This window comes from Sus scrofa, chromosome 1 (genome assembly GCF_000003025.6).
Source record: "Sus scrofa isolate TJ Tabasco breed Duroc chromosome 1, Sscrofa11.1, whole genome shotgun sequence".
Taxonomy (NCBI): Eukaryota; Metazoa; Chordata; class Mammalia; order Artiodactyla; family Suidae; genus Sus; species Sus scrofa.
Window position 1 is genome coordinate 82,537,586 of NC_010443.5, and position 21,905 is coordinate 82,559,490.

Genomic DNA, 21,905 nt, shown 5'->3' on the forward strand with positions numbered 1-21,905 from the left:
TGCCCTTAAAGCTTTAGTTGTTTCTTGTATTCTGTTGCATCTTACTCTTTATATCTTGAAGACATTTGCCCTCATGTGTTGGCATAAATTGTTGGTCTCCATGTCATGATCATTGGCTTTTTTTTTTAATCCTACACTCAGAAGAAAATGTGTATTAAATCAAAGATACAGAAAAAAAATCATATGGTGATATGTTTGTGCATTGGCTCAGAAAAAAATAAGTTCAATATAGTTTCTATAAACATGTTTGGATACCTACTGTATTTAACTTCTTTCCTGACCCCCAAGAGAGTTTTTTTTTTTAATCTTTGAATCTGTAAAAATATTAACTGCCACTGCTTATTCTTGCCTTAAGATTTATCGAATATTATTTATTATGCCTTTAGGCCCTCAGAGGGAATATATTGATAAGGAATCATTTTTCTTTCTCTCTGTGTATTTCTTTTAGTCAGTTTTCTTTCTTGCAACTTAATATACAACATTCATGGTTATATTTCTAGGTTTTCCTGGAGGTTAATTTGCCACTGGAAATATGCTACTATTTTCAAAGCAGAGTAAAATCTTCTTCCAAAACAACCAATAGGGAATTCCTGCTGTGGTGCAATGGGATGATGGTGTCTCTGGAGCTCTGGGACACAGGTTCAATCCCAAGCCTGGCACACAGGTTAAAGAGGATTGGGAGTTGCTGCAGCTGTGGCGTGGGTCAAATCCATGGCTCAGACCTGATCCCTGGCTGGGGAACTCCACATGCCTCAAGGTGGCCAGAAAAGAAAAACAAAACAAACAAACAAGCAAAAAACAACCAATAACATTTCAAAAGTTAGTTCTACCCTTGACATGATTCACCAGTTTGTATATGACCTTTCTATAGTTGGGAGATTTTCAAACATTCTCCTGCTATCCCATATGAAGGGCACCCCTATGTGGGATACTCCCCCTGTGTAGTCATAGAAACATGAATAACATACAGAAGACATACTATAGCTTTCCATACTTCCCAGGGATATATGTGCATAATTGACTGTATGCAATTTCACACTCAGAGGATTGCAGTGAATCCACTCCAGTTTATTTTTGGAAAGTAAATCACTTACAGATTATATTATTTTAATTATGACTGGAAACATGTTACTTGCTCCAAACCTCTTAACTAATAACAGTTAACCAATTAACTAATATGTGTGCCCCAATGTCACTTTTGGACTATGGGAGAACGACTATTCTATATGATTTTCTTATTTCGTGACAATTGTCTAACTTATTGGCATAATATACATAAAAATTTCTATTTTGACATTCATAAGAACTACCATCCCTTCCAATTACTATTATTGGAAATTTATGTTATCTCTCTTTCACCTTTCTGTCTATGGAGCTCATGTTTTATTGAACTTCTCTATTATTTATTGAACTTTATTATTTGTCTATTTTCAGTTTCCTTGATTTTTACTCTTTATTATTCCTTTCTTTCTTCTCACACTGAGTTTCACTTGTTCTTTTTCTCAATCTTAAGGTTGAAAATTGTTTTTCAGTCTTCATTCTTAAAAGCATCTCAATGCTAGAAATTTCCCTCTGGTTTCTGTTTACTTATATCCAACAAATTCTGATATGCAGCATTTTCATTATCATTTAATTCAAAATAATTTATAAATTTCCTATGTGAAAGTTCGACCCATGGGTTGTTTGGAATGTGTTGTTTAATTAACAAATGTTTAGGGATTTCCAAATATCTGTCTGCTACTGATTTTTATTTAAATACTACAGTAGTAAGAGAATGCAGTTTGTATAATTGTAATCCTTTTGCATTTATGAGACTAGCTTTATGCTCCAGAATGTTGTCTATCTTGGTGACTGTTCCATGTGCACTTGAAAAGAAGGTATTCCACTATCATTGTGTGGACTCCTTTATAGTTGTCAATTAGGTTAAATTAATTGATATGGTTATTTCAAGTCATCTGTAATCCTACTGGTTTTCTACCTGTCCTCATCCATAGAAGCATGTTGAAATTCCTAAGGTATAATGATGGATTTGCCTATTTCTCCTTTTAATGCTATCAGTTTTTGCTTCAGTCCATTTTGAAGCTCTTCTCAACTTACAAACATGTAGGGTTGTTACCCATGCTTGAGGAATTTTTATCTTTATGAAATCTTCCCTAATATTCCATATTGTGTAGTCTGATCTGTCTGATAATGTTGCCAAAAGCTCTTTTTTAATCAGATTTATTGAGGTATAATTTACATACAATAAACTCACCAATTTTGTGTACAAATTGATATTTTGAGAAATACATGCAGTTGTGTAACTATTACAACCATGATATAGAACATTTCCATCCCTCCAAAAAGTTATCTTCTGACCCTCTGCAGTCAGTTTCTTTGCCCATTTTTGGCATCTGACATGCTTTGTCTCTATAGTTTTTGCCTTTTTCAGAATGTTACATAAAAGAATCACAACAGTAAGTAGCGTTTGGGCTTTTTTTCTTTAATGGCCACATCTTCAGCACATGGAAATTCCCAGGCCAGGGATCTAATGCGAACCACAGCTACTGCCCAGGGGTGTCACAGTTGCCACAAGGCTGGGGGTCCAACCCTTCCCCTCAGAAGCCCCACAGTTTCCTTCTTAACCCACTGCACCATAGGGGGAACTCCAGAAATGTGTTCTTTTATTTCTCTTGTTTAAATATCTAGGTGTGCTATTGCTAGCTATGGTAAAACTAGCATTTGAAACCTGGCAAAGGTCGTCATGCTTCTAATTAATTCTAGAATCAGTCCCAACAGTTACAAAGTCATGACTTTGTACTCAACATTGTGTCAGGTAATAGAGAGTAAGCAACAAAACCTTGACATCTCTAAGTAGATATTTTACAGCCTTAGGGCCTAATAGAGTCCACCTGTAGCCAAGAACTTTCACAAATGAAGTTCTGATCTTGACTATACTGTGAGAATTCAAAAGATTTTTAAGGTTAGGGTAAATAACAATCTTTGAAAATGTCAACACGAGAAACTATTAACCTAGCCAAATCCCTGAGCAGAAATCCATGTACGCAATTCAAATACCTAAGACACTCAAACACTACATTTAATTGACCGTAATTACTTAAAGGTACAAAGAGTTTTCCTTACAGACCCAAATGATTACTGTAAATATGATCTGGGACTCGATGGATGGTTTTGTTAATTATTTGTCTTTGTAGTAGAGGTCACTATCCATTTAATGTTAAGTGACTAGGATACGATGCTTATCCCAGCTCCCAACTATAACAGGGCCAAGTAAAAGACCCCCAAGGAGTTGAGGGAAGACGCCCCAGGTAACGGCGCGGTTGGCCAGCAGAATCTGACATTTTAAATCGCCCTGCCTATCTGGGCATCGGCTGCTTTCCACTGGCGGGCGAGTCAGATGTAGGGGAGGAGGGGCTGGGCTCTGCCAGGCACCTAGCGACGACGCCCCAGCCCAGGCCTTCACGGAACACAACTCCAGAAGCTCACTCTCCCGGCTGCGCCAACGCCCCCGCCGCCCTGGGCGCATCCCGCAGGCAGCCCTCAGGTGTGCGCGGTGCGCGCGCACGCACTGTCGTGCTGGGTGCGGGTCCAGGGAGCGGAGGGGCGTTTGCGCACCTCGAGGAGGGTGCTTGGCTAGGTAGGTGTCGGCCTCCCTGCCTCCCCGCCTCCTTCTCTCCTCGAGCCTGCCGGGGATGCTCGCGTGCGGCGCCCCCCGGCCTGTAAGCTCGCGGCTCCGGGGAACGGTGTGTGTGAGTAGCTGGGAGGGGGCCGCGAGGCGCTCGGCGGAGAGCTCGCCCGGGTTTGTCCGCCGCCGTCACCTGACTCTTTGGAGCAGCCACAGCTGAGGTGGGGGCGGGGATGGGGACGCAGCGCGGAGTGCTGGAGAGACGCGGCGGCGGGCGGGTGCGGCTGGCTCCTGGGGCCACGAGTGCGGGTGCAGAGACCGCGGAGCGAGGGCGGGGGCCGGGCCAGGGCTGGGGGCGTCGCGCCCCGGGGCACCGGGTCCGCGCGCGGCCGCACACACCCACCTGGCTCGACTTCCCCCGGCGGCCCGGGCTCCCCTGATTCTGCGGCGGGGTGAGTACTCGCGACCCCGCTCGGCCCCCCTCCTGGTGCTAGGGCCGCGCGAGGATCCGGAGAGGATAATCCTAGGGCGGGGAGAAGGGCAGCAGCCGGGTGACAGCTCCGCGGCGCGCCGGAGTGCCGGCGGGGGCTGGGCTGTCAGCCTGTCTCTGCTCCGCCGTCAGGAAGGGCGAGGGGCCCTGAGACTCCGGCGCCTCCGCAGAGCTCCCGGGCGGCCCCTGCAGCAGGGATTTGGGGGCGAGGGGAGGGGACCTGGACGAAGGGCCTCGGCCGGGCTTTGGAGACCGCGGCGGGGAAGGAAAGGGAGGTGAGCGCGTAACATGGCGCAACGCTAGGATAATCGCCGCGACCGAGGGAGGACGAGCTCATTGCTGCAGGAGCGCAAGAAGGAGGAGGGAGGCGGCCAGGGCTTGGGTATCCAATCCATTCTAGGAGGAAACGGTGCGGCTAGGAAGCGCGAGGTGGGCGCTTGGCAGGCGCGGCGCCCAGGGAATAACCCCGACGCTCGCGGGGGCTGGTCTGGCACCCGGAGATCAAGGTAGCAGGGAAAGTGCTGATGGACTGGGGTGCGCGGAGGGGTGAGGCAAGCAGCACGGGGGGTGGGGCGGGATCGGTCGGGGACATTGTCACGATGCTGGGACCGGAGCCCGCACTGAGGTTCCGTGACGGTCCTAGAGTCTTGCTCAAGACCTCCCCAGACCCGGTCGCCCAAGGTACCAGGGCGGGGACGGGGAAGAGAGCCGCTGTGCGGCTGGAGGAGGCAAGGTCTGGGTGTTCTGAGGGTAGAGTCTGCGGCTCAAAGCAGGACCGTCTCCCCTTCTTTCCCGCAGAAGAGGAGGCGGTAGACGCGGCCGGAGAAGATGTCGGGCCAAACGCTCACGGATCGGATCGCTGCCGCTCAGTACAGCGTGACAGGCTCCGCTGTAGCTAGAGCGGTCTGCAAAGCCACCACTCATGAAGTGATGGGCCCTAAGAAAAAGCACTTGGACTGTAAGCATCTCTTTATATAAGTGGGACATGCGCAAGGCAGAGGCACCCTGGATGCGGAGGGCAGGGCCTGAGCTCGCTGTCGGTAATGCTGCAGCCTTCAACTCCCAGCTGGGCTGCCTCTGTGCTCAGAACCTCCCATTGTGGAGGCCTTGCCTTGGGTCAGCCCTGAAACCTTGTCTTTGAATCCCTCCCCCCTTTTTTTCTTTCTGTTGACTCTCCAAGGTCTTGGTGGAGAAAAAAAAAAAAAAGATTATTAATACTTTAAGATACCGAGAAATCGTACATTCTGGATTAGGCACTTTTCACCTCCCCCCGCCCCCTTTCTCCATCCCCTCTCCAGTCCATATTAAAGGAAATCAGGGGTTGCACAGTCCTAACAACAATAACCACAAAAATGGGTTCAAGGAAGGTCAAACGTATCACCCTAGTTGTTTCCTAAATATATTTTGGATCATTTTTAAATAGTGTCTTTTTCAGTGCTGCTGCTGAGATTTGGTGTATGAGTGTGTGTTACATGTAACCACACCTAACTGAAATAAATTTAAGCTCTTGAATGAGGAAATTGCATTTCATAGATAATGGTGATTTCATTTTACACATCCTGGCACACTTCTTTGTCCCTTTCTCAGAAACTGCTGGGCGGAATGACCATGCTGTGGGTACAAAATGGACGTGCTTTCTCAGCATTTGAGAAGGTGCAGTTTTAAGTGAAAACATTCAGTTCATGATTTTTTTTTTTTTTTTTTTTTTTTTTTTTTTAGTATTGGTTGTTTGATGGGGAAAAGCATTAGTCTAGTTGGGAATCTATATATTTCTGAAATGAAGATTTCATTTGATTAATATAGTAAATTTTTTGTTGTTGAAGAGCAAATAAGGACCTTTAGAAAAAAGCTTTCGCTTGCTTTGAGTTCTGAGGTGCCTTATAATTAGAATATATTCCATTAGAATATATTCTGTAGTTGCTTCTCAGTGTTTTGGACCTGCTCAGGATCTGTGTATTGATAAAAGTCATCAGTGGCATGAAAGACACAGGTCTAGCCATACCCATTTCCCACCTGGCTTCCTTTGCCCATTTTTGGGTGTTTCTTTTGTGTGTGTGTGTTTCAGCTTCGGCCCTTCCCCAGAGTCTGCCTTGTGCAGCTGAGAAAATGGCACCACTGCTGGAATAGGCTCTGGTCCTATCATCTGTGTAAGCAAAGCTTGATGAAGCTTACAGCTGAACAGCATGAGGGTTATCCAGTCTTTGGAAACTGTTTTCTCATCAAATTGAATAATGATGCTTCTAGAAGCTTGTCTGAAGGGAAAACACCACTGCTCCTTTCCTGAGGGAATTTCTAACAAAATTTGTTGATTATGGTATCATGTGTTATACGTGCAGTACAGATTGAGAGAAGTTACCAGGGTCAGTGCGCTTAACAGAAGTGGAAATTATCAATTCCTGGCCAGCTCTTTTTGCTGCAACATGCTGAATCATTTAACCATCTTTTCATCAGTTTCCCCAACTCTGGAAAAGTGACTCATGTCTTAAAGGTGTGTGTCAATGTAGCAAATCCTTACAATAAAAAAAGCTATAGGTTATGTATTTGCTGAATGATTGGAAAATGGTAGATCAATACGTAGACAACCTTCAGGGGAACATTCACAGGTTTGAGCATTTCATTAAACATGATTCAGATAAAGACAGACTTTTCTATATCTAGTCACCTTAATCATTAGATCTTGAAAAATCTTATACATTTTCAGGGTGGGAAATTTTTCAGAATCTCCAGCATATGTCGGTGAGTGAGGTGATTTTGAAGATATGAAACCTAAGGGGAAGATTCTGTATTTAAAGGAAGTAGTTGAAATAGGAGCTGGCATTGAATTATTAACATGAATAAGTATAAGAGCCAAACATTTATTGAGCAGCTACTATATGCCTGACACTGAGTTTTACATTATTTATTACCACTTAACAGGTTCAATGAAGGTAATTAACATCCATAGCTTTTAACCACTGCACTTAACTGCCATCTGTGGTTTATTTAGTGCTATTCTCTACTGAGAGGGGGAGAATGGAAACCATGAGAACCTGAATGGTCTAATCTTGTTTGCACCCATCCTGTTTGCATGGTTTTATGTAAAAATGGGCGTCATGATTACACACACTCTATGATATGTATGAAAAAAAAATTTAATTCTGTCACTTAAGAAAATGATAATAAGCCAAGCACTGAGTAGTATTGGATTTTCTTTTTACTATTTTACCTTTCCAATAAGCCGTAAAACAAATTATCCTCACTTAAAACTAACCTTAGGGTAGAATTTAGAAAGATAAGTATCATGTTACTGATATTTCCTATTTTAAGTAAAGATAATGTTCATATGGAAAATATGAACATATAATGTACGTATATGCACTGTAAGCAGGTGTCTTTGCACAGAATCCCTTGTAATGTTCCTTTAAATAACAGTAGATTACCTCAGTAATTTATTCACACATTTCCAGTAACACACCAGTGTTAAAAGTGAGTCACACCAGTTATTATAACATGCAAACATATAACTAAATTTCACTTTGTACATTGAAATACTTTTAAGTAGTTAGTGTTTTAGTTTTGAAAATATTAAACACTAGGTGGGAGGAAAAGAGCACAAATTATAGAGTTGGGGATTTGAAATCAAAAAGAGTTTTACTTAGTTTGATTTGTGTATAACTTTATCATTTGGAGTTCAGATTAGAAAATTATAAGAATAGAGTATATGGTTCCATGATTTTTTTATAAAGGCACTGGATTAATTGAATGAACTCAGAATCTAAGAATGTGTACTTAATAGTAAAGTACTGACTTAAAGTATTTTTTTTCTCTTTAGGCTGATAGGCCACAAAAATTCTTATTAATTATGGTAATTTATAAAATGATGCTTATTGATACATGATTATATACATTTGAAGAAATGATTTGTTAACATCCGGAGATAGAATTAAATAAAGGGAGAAGGTAGAAATAAGGGAACTCTAGGCATATATTCTCAATTTTTCCCTCCTTTTCTTCAATAAGAGTATGTTTCTTGGAGAAAAAAATTATTCAGAAAAGCTTTGCTATAATCAGCATTTATATATAAAATAGGTATGATTAACCTTAATCTAATAAAGGATTATCTACTTCAAGGTACTCTTGGATTATGTAAAACTTTTATTGCATATTCTACTATAATAATGTTGCCCTTTGCACATGAAAACTAGACACCTAATGGATGTTAGTTCGGTATTAGCTTTCCCGGATCCACCTGTAGCATTTTGTACCGATTTGATAGTACATCCAGGACTTGGCCAGCATCCACCTCCTTGGTTGCATTATGTTACAAAATATAAACTATTTTACATTTTTTTTTTGTCTTTGGTCTTTTTAGGGCCTCACCCACGGCATATGGAGGTTCCCAGGCTAGGGGTCGAATTGGAGCAACAGCTGCCAGCCTACGCCACAGCCACAGCAATGCCAGATCAGAGCCACATCTGCGACCTACACCACAGCTCGCAGCAACGCTGGATCCTTAACCCACTGAGTGAGACCAGGGATTGAGCCCACAACCTCATGGTTCCTAGTCGGATTTGTTTCTGCTGCGCCACAACGGGAACTCCTGTTTTACATTTTCATTGCTTTTCCTTTTCTGTGTTGTAGTTGATGGCCTAAGGGATAGCCTAAGTGAAATAATCAAGTAACAGGATCTGTAGGACACCTACTGCTTATCCCAAGTGCTGTGTCAGGGTTAAAGAACAACAGCAAAATAGAGTTGGCCCAAAGTAACACTTGCAGGAAAAATTTTGGAAAGTTTGACAGTCCTTACATAGGATTCATTTTGGCTAATTGCTCTTTAGAACAATTTCTGAACACTAAGGGAGACTTTCAGTATGAGACGTGTACTAACTTGCTGTAAATATATTTTACTTTGATTCCAATTGTTCTCATTTAACTATTTGTTATTGTCTAAATATACCCTCTGATTTTCTATATGAAGGCATACCCTGTGCTCCCTCCTCGATTTTACCAAAAGGTCCAGCCCAGGTATGGAGATGGTTTAGAACAGTCTCTATTATTTTTCAGGCAGTCAAGAAGAGATGAGGAAAATAGACTTCTGAAAAACATCCAAGCCATTATTATTCATACCTTAAATCTGAAGGAGCCGGTCCGTGTGGTCCTATGACATTCTCAGATGCTGTTCGGCATCCCTAGAGCAGAGCAAAGAGTTTATGTGGGGTTTAACAGTTGGCAGGAGCAGGAGAAGCAAAAGAGTGGCAAAGAATCTTAGGTAATAGTAGGGAGCCTGCTTTAGAAACGACTTAATTAAGCAGGCTTTACATCAGCTGTTGGAACAAGAAGGATCTTTTTACTTCCACATTTTCAGAGAAATGTTTTTTATGGTATAACATTAAATATCTTTGGGTCACTTTAGGTATTTTTTCCCCTTTGAGATCAGTGTGGTTAGCAGATATTTTCTTAGAACCTGTATAAAATTGGTAACTCACATCAATTATTTAGAAGTTGTTCTTGTGATCGAAAAGGTTGTACATATGTGGAAAAAACTATAAAACTATGTAGTAGGTAAATTCATATCTTAATTGCAATATTAGCTTGCTAAATTTTAGATTAAAATCTAGATATTTGGTACATTGCCAAAGTAGTTTTAATGTTTAATAATTGGCTGCTGAAGTCTTATTTGACATTTAATCTGTGCACTTAGTTGCCATGGATCTTTCCCTTAGCTTTTCACAAGTAAATTTCCTTCAAATATCTTACCTCCTGTACTGAAATTGATTGATGCTGGGATCGGTTTGGAGCTTATCTTGGTTTCGCTAACTTGGTAAAGAAGGTCAGAAGTGACATAGAACCCTGTTCCCTGAGGCCGAGGATGCTTTCCTTACAGAGTGATGTTTTAGGCCACTCAGTTCCTGAGCCAGTAGCTCCTGAGAAGACCTTCAAGGATAATCTTAGTTATTTGAAAAGCCTCATTCTTGCCATTAAAAATATTTTATTATTCAGTTTCACTTTGTTCATAAATTCCTTTCTGTTTACAGAGAAACATTTTGTTTGCTTGTAAAAGGACATGTTGGCTGGCTGTTTTTCCTTAGGTGTTTATGTAATGTGGAAGTTTATTTTTGCTTTTCATAAAGGGAAGAACAGTTAACACTGTCAACTTCACGATAACCTGTAAGTAAAAAATAATGGAGTTTTCCTTGGAGCAGTTGGGTGAAAGCACAAACCAGAGAGAGAATTGTACCCTGAAACCCATAGCTCTTCTCTAGCTGTTTTCCTGTTCTCTCTTCATTTGTCCCAAGTGTGTGAGGACAGCCTCCCACAATGTATACATAGGTTTCTCTATTCATCTTTCCAATTTGGGGGGGCACACCCATGGCATGTGGAGGTTCCCTGGCCAGGGATTGAACCTGTGCCACAGGGGTGACAATGCTGGATCCTTCACCCTTGGCACCATAAGGGAATTCCTACTATGAATCTTTGAGAAGGATCTAATATCTTCTAAAAGATTTTGTGAAATGCTATTCCTAGCTACCCAAGAGAGAGAAGCTAGATCTTTGCTGCATTGTGTAGTTTTGCTTTTTTTGGCTATTTTGCTATTCTCGGGTTAGCAATTTTATTTTAAGATATAACTCCCCTCCTTTCTACATCAGTTAGTCTCTCTGTTATCCATATCTTTAACCTCTTCCTCTAGCTCTTTTATGAAATTTTTAAGTATCTCCATTGAAAACAAACAGAACCTCCTACATGACTCTGCTTGAATTCTATGACCTCTTCTAGCAACCCACCTGTCATCCCTTGCTTTTCTTTCACAGTCCAGCTTCTTGAAACTCACCATCCCAAAGAGAACAGACACAACTCTAGCATCCTTTAGATAGTCTGTATCTTTGATTGGCTTAGTGCATGCATGAAATATTAGAATCCTTGTGATGTGTCAGGTATTGTTCAGGCGACTCCAGGTTCTTCTCCTCTCTCAGATACAGTGGGTGATCAGTTCTTGTAAACTCTCTGACATCTTCTTTAGCTGTCTTCTGCTTGGTTTAGATCAGTAATGAGCTTCATCTGTTAAGTGATTAGTACTAGTACCTACTTCACTTTTGGTGAGGAGTGAGAGAGATTCCTGTAAGATACCCAGGCCAGAGCTTGACACACAAACATGCAAGAAACATCAGCTGTTACTCCCACTATTGTAGATAGCCATTACTAGTACCATTATTGATACTCCCACCATCATGACAACTGATATATGGGCCTTACTGATTTCCCCTTATGTGTTTGTTTTTTGTCTTCTTTCAGTTGCTTGGGTTTTACTTTGATTCCAGCTTTCCCCAGCTGTCATTTGGAAGCTGTATATACTTTTTCAGTTCTTTTAGTGATTGCCTGTAAAAACTTAATATGCATATTTGAAGTCTCAAGTCAATCAGTGTCTCTTTTTTTTCCTTCTCAAAGAAATTTAGAAACTTTTAATTCCAGTTACCCACTTCTTACTTGCCATTATTGTCCAGGGTTTTATGTCACCATTATTTTAACCTCCATTCCTTCTTTGCTCACCATTCCTTCATTCTGCCTAAGATTTTCTCTACTATATCCTTTTGAAACTCCTCCAGTGAAGCTCTTTAGGAGTAAAGTCTGTTTTTGTCTTTTAGAAAATCTTTATATTTTATGGAGTTCCCCTTGTGGCGCAGCAGAAACAAATGTGACTAGTAACCATGAGATTGTGGGTTCAATCCCTGGCCTTGCTCAGTGGGTTGAGGATCTGCAGTTTCCATGCACTGTGGTGTAGGTCCCAGATGTGGCTGGGATCCCATCTTGCTGTTGCATAGGCTAGCAGCTGTAGCTCGATTTGACCCCTGTCCTGGGAACTTCCATATGCTGTGGGTGCGGCCCTAAAAAGACCAAAAAAAAAAACAAAAAAAAACAAACACACAAACTTTATTTTAGGAGGTCTCCCGTAGCACAGTGGGTTAAGGATCCAGCATTGTGACTGCAGCAGCTCAAGTTGCTGTTGTGGTATGGGTTTGGTCTCTGTTCTGGGAACTTCCAGATGTCATGGGCATGGCAAAAAAAAATAAAAAAATAAATAAAATCAAAGAAACAAAAACTTTATTTTTGAAGGATAGTTTATCTGGATATACAGTTTTAGATTGAATTATTTTCTCTTTAAAGATAATACTTGGTTTACATTGTTGCTGTTCAGAAGTCATCTATTAGTCTGCTGCCCTTAGACAATCTCTGTTTGGGGGGCTGCTTTGAAAATCTTGTGTCTTCTCTGTGTGTACTGTATGTACATTTAGATATAACTTTCTTTTTATTTATCCTATTTGGAGCTTGATGGTTTCCTAAATTTAAGAATTCATGTTTCACATCAGTTCTGGAAAATGCTCCATCTTTCTGTTACCTTTGATGGTTGCCTATACTCATTCATTTCTTCTTTCCTTCAAACATGATTATGTACATGCTGAACCTTCTCATTACATCCTATATCTCTAAATAGACCTTTCATCATTTCTAACCCTTTACTTACTCTCTGGCATGCTTTGTTTTTCACATACCTTCCAGTTCATTCACTCTCTCTTCAGCTGTGTCTTGTCTGCTTTTACTCATCCTTAGTTTTTAATTTTATTCATGCGTATTTTTCATTTTTAAAGTTTTTCAAAATTGCCCTCTTTGAGGATCACATATAATTCTTGCTCACTTTTTTGAGTTCCTCTTTTATTTCTTTACCATTTTGAATACAATTCATTTTATATTCTGTCTCATAGATCCATTACATGAAACTCTATTTCTGCTATTGTTTTTGCCTGACCCTCAATTACGATTTTTTTTTCCCCAAGTGTTGTATACTTTTGGACTGAGATCATGTTGGCTAGGACTTCATCTGTGGGAATCCTGGAAAACCTTGGATCACCTAGAGAGGACTTGTGTTTGCTTCTGCAAGGACCCACGAATGCTACCATCCTGGGAGCACCTTAAGCTGATTTGTGCTGTTGGAACTTCCCATCTAGTGTAGGTCCAGATCCATTATCCTCATCTATAATTTGAAAATCCAAAAAGCTTAGAAGAACAAAGTTCTTTTTGTAAATCATTTGGTGGCAAAACTTGATAGGAAATAGCCATTGTACTATGTACCACAAAGATTCATGTATTGAGCTTCAGGAATATTTTTATATTATGGTGTGTTTCCTAGATTATACAGAGTTACTTAGTATATGGTGTATGTACCATATTACTTTTGCAAAATCTGGACTATCCTAAATTCTGAAATGTTAATGGCTCTACGGGTCTTGAATTGAGGGAGGAGTGTGAATCTATAATATAAATCTAAATCACAAACTTGGGCACAGTGAAAAGCTATAATTACAAATGCCCCAGAGATTCTTTTTTCCTTTATTTCTACCAGGAGGCTATATTGAGTGAGTTACGTGTTCCTTCTTCTTCCTTTGCTTGAAGGTGTTCTTTTTTTTTTCCTCCTAATTTCAATAAGGGAGTAACTCTTTGAGGTTAGCCATCTTGCTTAGTTCCAACGACCTTGTCTTCTCTTCCCCACAGGGCTGTTAAAATCTAAGCCTCTGGCCACTCAGACTAACACACAGCCTTAGGGTAGCATTCTCTTAAGTATCAGTTTACCTCATGGTTTTCTGAGTCTTCTTTCACTGCTGGCCCTGGGGATTGCTTCTATTTTCTCATGAGTACAGCTGAATGGGTGGAAGATGCCTGTAATATTTATCTAAGTTATCAGATGTTTTTTCCCTTGATCTCCACCTGTGTGCTAGAGATGGACCCAGACTGTTTTCATATCCCCTGTCCTCCCATTACCCACTCACAGTTCATTCCAGAGCAACTTTGACATTCATCAGTTTCACTGTAACCTGCATCACTCTGGGACCTTTGGACATGCTGTTTCTGTGTTTTAATATATTTTAAAAATCTCATTTCTGAAACCTAGCTTCAGTCATTCCTTCTCAATAAGTCAGTGGCCCCCTTTGCTTCTGTCCCTGCCGTGTCAGTCATGGAGCTCTAGTGGGTTTGGTGGCTGCCTCTTCCCTAACATGAAACACAGCATGTAGCAGGTTTAGGTAAACATCTGCCGAATGGTTCTTTATTACACATTTCCTACATTTTTTTTCCTCTTCTTTACTTTTTTTTCTTTTTTCTTTTTCTTTCTTTTTTTTTTTTTTTTTTTTTGGCCACACCCACAGCATATGGAAGTTTCCAGGCCAGGGATCAAATCTGCACCACAGCAGGGACCCAAGTTGCTGCAGTGACAACCCTGGATCTTACTCCACTGTGCCACAAGGGAAGTCCCCACTTTGTCTTATAATCGCTTTTGATTTAAAGATTTACTTACTAATCTTTCAGAAGAGCAAGGAGTTAAATTGGATTCAGTTTCTCTCGAGTTTATGAAAGCAATAGAAGTGTGATATTGAAAAAAAAAACAAACAAATAGAATAAACATTAAATTGCTTACCATACCTGGTTAATACACATTTTTGGGCAACCTCTCAACACTTGCATTCTTGTGACATGACAGAAATGTAATTTGAGGAGAATTATACCCTTGACATGAAAATTTTTTTGGCTGGGGATTTAAGGCATACGTGCACTTCTCTCAGTGCATATCCTTAATGATGATCTAGTAGATGGTTGGGTATTAATATCAGAGACTATTCTTCACCAGCATCTTGTGTGTGTAAATGTGTGTGCTTGTTTGGTTTGATCTGAGTTGGATACAGTTGAGTAGCATTGCTTTTCAGCAACCATTTTACAATTTATAACTGTCTCCATGGTGGTAAGGAGAGATACAGGAGAAAAGCATTATTTCAAAAGTAGATCTATGCTGTTAGTTTTCACTGAAACGATACCATTTGTCATGTGTATAGTGGTGTGATATTACCATTAACAACCTGAGGGTTTTAGAAAAGCACTGAGGAGAGGGGACAAGCTTCAGCTAGCTTTGGCTTCTTTTGCTTTTGTGAAGAGAGTGATGAATGTCAACAAATTTAACTTGGCTTTTAATGACCTGTTTGGAGGAATTGGAAATCACTTTTAGTATTGAGGCTTTCAGTAGCTTATTATGTACAATCCCATTATTTATTCATTCAACAAATATTTGGGTGTTTACTTAACACCAGGAATTGTTCCAGGAGGCATGGATACTGCAGTGAACAAGATACACACAGCTCTTGGCATCAGAGAGCATGCAACTTACTAGGGAAGAAAGAGAAAAAAAACTGCAGGTAATTCTAGAAGTTTTAACGGGGGAGGGGAAGACATCTGTGCATGTGCATTGCAGAAGAAGTGATGTTTAAACCCAGCCTTGAAGGATAAGCATGACTTACATAGATGAGGTGTTGGCAAGGGCCACCACGGACTGCTGTCTTGGAAGAGGCACAGAGTGAGCAAGGCGCATTAGGAACTGAAAGAAGTTAAAAGTCCTGAATATAAGAAGACTGATAATGTTACCAGATAAGACCTGGGGTATGGACAAATACCATATCCAGAGGCCCTTCTGGGCTGCAGAGAATATTAGAAAATTTTCGACCTCTTCGTTTTTACAGATGAAGAAGCTGAGTCTCAAAGAGGCAAAAATCACACATTTTATGTTTGCTAATACTAGATAATTCTTATCTGTCTTGAGTAGGTAGCCTGATGGGGTCATTGCTTTGTTCGCCTAGCTCTAATTGCTGTGTCTGTGCCAGATAATATCCTCTGTGTGGGATCATGCAGGAAATGTAAAAATATATATATATACACACAAATATTTTAATATACATACATGCACACACACTTTAATGGTGTGAATTCAAATTTAGGATAAGTGCAAATGTAACCCTGGGCACTTCTGATACAAGGACAGTTGTGATGGGGTCCCTGATAAGGGTTCTAGGACTCATCCTGACAGCCTGAACCCTTCTTACCTTTTCTCTCTGCTTGTCTTTTGCCTGCCTCTTTTGTTCCTGGGTGCTGACACCAGAGGATACTCCCTATGCCATTGATGACAATGAAGATTACAGACATTTAGTTGAAGGTCTTCTAAAAACTACGTATTAAAACAAGCTTTAATTTAAGGCCATTTAGTTTGATCTTACTGTGGTGACATAATTTATAGCATTCCTTACCTCTCACCACTGAAATAATAGAATTTTCTAAGTCAGGCTTCCTGACTATTAAAAATCCAAGACAGGAGATCCCGCTGTGGTGCAGCAAGTTGAGGATCTGTCATTGTCTCTGAGGTGGCATGGGTTTAATCCCTGACCCATCACAGTGGGTTAAATATCCAGCATGGCTGCACCTGTGGCTTGGGTTTGATCCCTGGCCTTGGAAAACTTCCATATGCCATGGGTGTAGCCAAAAAAGAACCCAAAACAAAAAAAAACAAAGTAACCCCCCACCACATCATCACATATATTAAGAATGTCTAAGTATGTTCACACCATCCTTCATTAGGTTGGTCTGTTAGTCTGTTAAAACCAAAGACAAATGAGAAAGTTATTAAATTTAGGTTAAGAAAATACCCAAGTGAAAAATATTACCTTTCTCCTCTTCTTTCCAAAGCCAGTTGCTTTCTCATCACTATCCTTATAATTTTTTCCCCAAGATAAATATTAAAAAGATATCAGAAGATATTCCATTGATTCTTCCTTAATAGAATTTTTTAAAACTTTCTGTAATCTCATTATCAGCTTGATTAGCATCAAATTGTACAGCTTACAGTCCATCTTCTAGCTAAATAATTTAGTTAGGCCATGGCTTAATGATTTGTTATTTTTTGTCTCCCTTTATCGACAGTTGCAAAGCGTTCATGTTTTTCTGGTCCGTTTCATTAGGTATTTTAACATTTAACATTCTGCTTTTGGCTACCATTGAATGAGCATGAGTATACTCATGGAAGGTTCCATGGGAGACTGATTTGAGTCTGTGCTGATGAACAGTCTACAGCAATAGAACAGCTGTTTTAACACCTGCTTTACTTTTTGTTTTGTGGTTCTCTACTTGTTCTTTTTTTCCCCAAAAAGTTCTCATCATGGTTCCAAATGAGTCACTTAATTTTTATTTATACTTTATTCAATTTTGTGAAGAACAATGTGTAGTAATAACTGTGTCAGAGGTCTGTTTTCTCCCTCCCTCTCTCTTTCTCTCTCTCTATATATATCTGTATATCTCTGTGTGTATATGTGTGTGCTTTGCTAGAATAGAGATTTGACTTTGGACCTTTTTGTGGATTATACTAATCAGTTCATCCAGTAACACTGTGAATTCAGCAAGCAATGCTCCTTAAGGTGAGTTTACCATTGCTTTTCCAGGTGAAAAACAAAGAATGTAAATTGGGTACTCGGTTGGTGGGAGGTGGTACAAATTTTTGGGAGGGCAGATTGGCAGTACTAGTCAAAACTCTTGAAAATACTTTGACTCATGTGTTTGCTATAAATTTGCTCAAATAAATAACTGGAAAAATAGAGAAGAGTATCCATTATGCATTCAAGGGTATTTGTGGCAGCAGTGTATATAGGAGTACAAAATAACACACTTAAACACTTGATTAAAGAAGGATGGTGTAATGTGCAAATAGTCACTTATTGGGCAACCTTAAAAAATGAGTTTGTAAAGGTATACGTGATGTGAAAAGACAATCTATGAAATAGGATTCAGTTTTCATTTTTAAAGAAATATATATATATTATATGTGTTCATAATACTTCTTGATAGAATATATGCAAAAATGTCTGTAGATAGAGAATTTTTACTTTCTACTTCATACCTATGTTAATCATGGCTGTTTTGAATGGGGGTTACAAGAATATAGATCAAACCTTTTGGGAAACAGCTTCACCAAAAGAAAGGGACTCTCTTCCGAGAGCTAAAGTTTTACAAAATCCTAGGGACAATTACCAGTCCAACCAGAGCTAACTAGTTGGGAAGCCCAAGAGCTCGTGGCTTTATACCAGTTTTATTTCTTGCTCACATCACAGTCTGCTGCGGATAGCACATTCCATCTAGAGATTTTATCACCTAGGGTTTCAGAGTGCTCCACTGGATTCTGTGTGTATCCAGCAGATGAAAGAAGGCAGAAAGGGGAGTTTTGTAGGGAAAGATTTAGGTCCATGTCTAGACATCACTTCTGCCTGTTTTCTATTTGTGAGAACTCAGTGGCCTCACCAAAATGTGGGAGAAATTAGGAAATTAGGGAAGTCTAGCTATGAGTCCAAGAGGAGAAGGAAATGGCTGTGGGCACACAGTGTTGACCCCACCATGTCCATGAAAAAAAGAAACTGGACTGTGGCTTGTCACCTGTATCTTAAAAACACCTATTTTATGTCATTGATGTCTCCAGAAACTTCACTGGTTTAGTAATATGGTCATTAATCGCTAGCAATAAGCTAGTTGCTGTTAATTCTTTCTTCAGTGAAACCAGAGAATTCTGGAAATGGATGACTAATGGCTGGTCAGTAGACTTACTGCATATTCCTTCATCCTTGGCAGACATTGCAGATTGATCCTGGAACTCTTTTATTCAAAGCTTTGATTTGGCCTCAAAGTGCATCCATATACAGTGTTTTGGATTTCTCCTGTCAATTACAGTTCATATTTAAGATGAAACAGATTTGCTGTCACTTGTCTAGGTAACTTATCTGTGCTGAATACTGTGCAAACTTCTCAGTGGATTTACCTAGACACCCAGAATTGACATTCAGCTTGGCTGGTTCTAAGCCCAGGATTCATCTGCCAGTGACCTTGTCTTTAAAAAGTAATAATCCAGTGATTTTTGTGGTTAGGTCATAGGGAGACGTTCTTTCTTGCTCTATTCAGTAGCAAAAGGATTTTTTTTTTCCAGAGCCACATACCCAGAGCATATGGAAGTTCCCAGGCTAGGGGTCAAATTGGAGCTGCAGCTGCCAGCCTACACCATGGTCATAGTAACACGGGATCTGAGCCACATCTGTGACCTACACCACAGCTCATAGCAAGGCCTGATCCTTAACCTACTGATGGAGGCCAGGGATCGAACCTGCGTCCTCATGGATACTAGTCAGGTTCATTACCACTGAGCCACAAGGGGAAGTCCAAGGCTGTTGTTCTTGATTTGATATTTTGCATTAACAGAGGCTGTTACAACTATTATGAGACAAGGAAAGAATGTTTTGAATGTTCATATTTGAAACCTAACACTTTAGGCATCAAGTCTGATATTAACCACTTGCCTTAAAATATGTTATCCAAAACATATTAGAATTTTAGTACCAAGAAATTTTCTTTGAGCTGCTACTTAGGTACTAACATGGATATAGTTTCTTTTTTAATATAAGAGAAGCAGTCTGTCTTCTCCCATAAGATGTAAGTGAAGTAAAATAAAGGAGCTCTCTAGGGCTGAAGGGGGTGATCTTTGTGCCTGACATATGTACATGATCAAGTGCTATTATCCTCACAAACCCCTGTGAAGTAAATAATCTTATCCTAGGGAGGTGATGGAACTCACTTCAAGTCCAACAGCTAATGAGGGGAGGAGCCAGGGGTTCTAAATGCAAGACTTAATGATTTTTTTTTCTTTTGTATCATGGTTTTGGCTTGTTGTCTATGTCTCTAGTGTCATAAGAAACAATAACCCAAACAAAACGAAACTAGTTAAAACACCATAGGATCAGAGTTCCCACTGCGGCTCAGCAGGTTAGGGACCTGGCATAGTCTCCTGACCTTGCTCAGTGGGTTAAGGATCCAGCTTTGCCTCAAGGTGCAGAGTAGGTCATAGATGTGGCTTTGCTGTGTTGCGGTGGCCTAGGCTTCAGCTGCAGCTCAGATTCGACCCCTAGCCTGGGAACTTCTATATGCTGTAGGTGCGACCAAAAAAAAAAAAAAAAAGGCATAAGATTGTTGTAGGGAGAAAAAACCATGGTGAGCTCTAAAGACATTTCATTAACTCATTAGCTTGATGGGCAACCCCCCTTCGAAGGTCCTTTTCTGGCAAATGGGAGAAAAAGTGGAGGGTGGTGGTTTTAGATGACTGTCCTTAACCTTGTCTCACCCTTCATCAGTTATGTCTTTTGATGATTTGCTACTGAAGCCTTTATTTTCACACACTTGTTAATTAAGGACTTTGGGTGGTGCTGGAAGGTACGCCAGGGGTACTGATTTGTGATGAGAGGTCCTAGTGTAATTGCAGGCTCTGTTGCTTTCTGGCTGTGATCTTGGCCAGGTGAACTTCATTTCATTGGGCCTCAATCTCCTCTTTTCCAAGTCATCATGGGGTTATGGTAACATTTAAATAAATAGATTTATTAAAAACAGCAATAACAACCATAAACTTCAACCCTAAATTACCCACAAATTATTATTAGAGGAATAAGCCTTATGGGCACTAACAGTTATTGTCCTAGGTATCTTTCAGGTACAGTATGCAGTAATAAATACACAAAAAGAGCCTGGCCTTAGCTGCTCTCCACTTATCTGTAGCATCTGTTTGAGAGATGATAGTCTATTCCTAGAAGATAAGAAAAGAGAATTGGGCCATTAAACCCTCCCTCTGTGGTCTTCATGATCTTGTTTTTATTCTATTGACAGATGTTAGCACTAATTATCAAAATTCATGTATAACTTGTGCTTGAGTAAAATAGATTCTTGAGACTTGTTGGTATGGGTTTAAACCTAGCATTTTTAGAGATTAAGCTTTTCAAATAGAGCATCTTTTAGTAAAAGAGGGGTATTGCTTCTTAGAGAAAAATAATGGTAGTTGTTCACCGAAATGTTTTCTAAGACATAGGAAGTGATGAAAATGAAAAATGTGGAGTGATTTGATTGTTAGGTCTAGATTCTTAATGGTTAGCATTTTGTCCCATTTTTGGTTTATATATGAAGACATAAAGAGAAATGGAGAGACACTAAATATGTTTTGCATTAAGCATCAATGAATTGAGGAAAGATTTCTTTTTAATACTTAGGAAAGATTTTTGAACTGATAGCAAGATTGATTTGAAAGTGAGATCAGTTTCATGGCGATTCTCAATTTATATATACAGTATAATCATGGCATATATTTGAAGTGTTTGACAGTTTTTAGTACCAATAGAAAGGTAAACAAAACTTAGTAGAACCAGATGACAAAATGCAGTCAATAAGTAATGTTAAAGATACTGATGTTCATTGTACTGAAGACATCTTGAAAATCTGTTAGCGAGATAATCGAGTCATTGGAAATTTTATGTGTAAGATTTAGTCCTTATAGTTAACAGTAAGCTGCATAGTTGTGGTTAAGAATTGATAACATTTAATAAATGAATTAACCAGGTGCAACATAACATTAGAGAGGTTATATACTTAAGAGCTTGTCAAAATCTTAAGTAGGTCATAATTATGAGCTATTTTATTTTTAAACATCTTTGTGTTTTTTGTTATATATTTCTTAAAACGTCTAAGCCAGGCCAGCCTCTATTAAGAATGTGAAAAGGGGAAATCTTTGTCTTCAGTCGTGAGTACGATTTTTTGAGTTAAAATTTTCATCTTTTAAGATTTGAATTGAAAGTTCCCTGGTGGTCTAGTGGTTAAGACTTGGAGTTTTCACCACTACAACCTAGGTTCAACCCTGGTCTGGGAACTTAGATTCCACATTAAGCTACTGCAAAAAACAAACAAATAAAAACAAAAACCCAAGAATTAATTATCAGTAGTAGAGCATTGAAGTTGAAATTTATGAGAAGTAAAATATTAGCGATATCTACTTCACAGGAGACTCATTATGTATATCAAATCCTATATGAAACTGTTATATAGTAGTTTAAATAATTTTCTTTATATTATAGTTCTTAGAAAAATTAATGGCTTTCCCAT

The 21,905-nt window shown here is 39.8% G+C and overlaps 1 protein-coding gene across 30 annotated transcripts in view; it reads left to right on the forward strand.

Annotated features, from left to right (window-relative positions):
* The window catches only part of SNAP91 (synaptosome associated protein 91), a 157,655-nt gene continuing 139,162 nt past the window's right edge, over window positions 3,413–21,905 (forward strand). For 4 of the 30 annotated variants that reach the window (XM_021091752.1, XM_021091733.1, XM_021091737.1 and 1 more), the window contains exons 1-2: window positions 3,433–3,637; window positions 4,914–5,073. In XM_021091752.1, the coding sequence (XP_020947411.1) occupies window positions 4,944–5,073 (130 nt within the window). In that variant the 5' untranslated portion in view covers window positions 3,433–3,637; window positions 4,914–4,943. Of the gene's footprint in view, window positions 3,638–3,672; window positions 3,720–3,822; window positions 4,078–4,222; window positions 4,391–4,431; window positions 4,622–4,913; window positions 5,074–15,220; window positions 15,326–17,279; window positions 17,369–21,905 lie in introns of those variants that run through there. The other 26 variants (XM_021091761.1, XM_021091696.1, XM_021091741.1 and 23 more) reach the window with 23 other exon arrangements.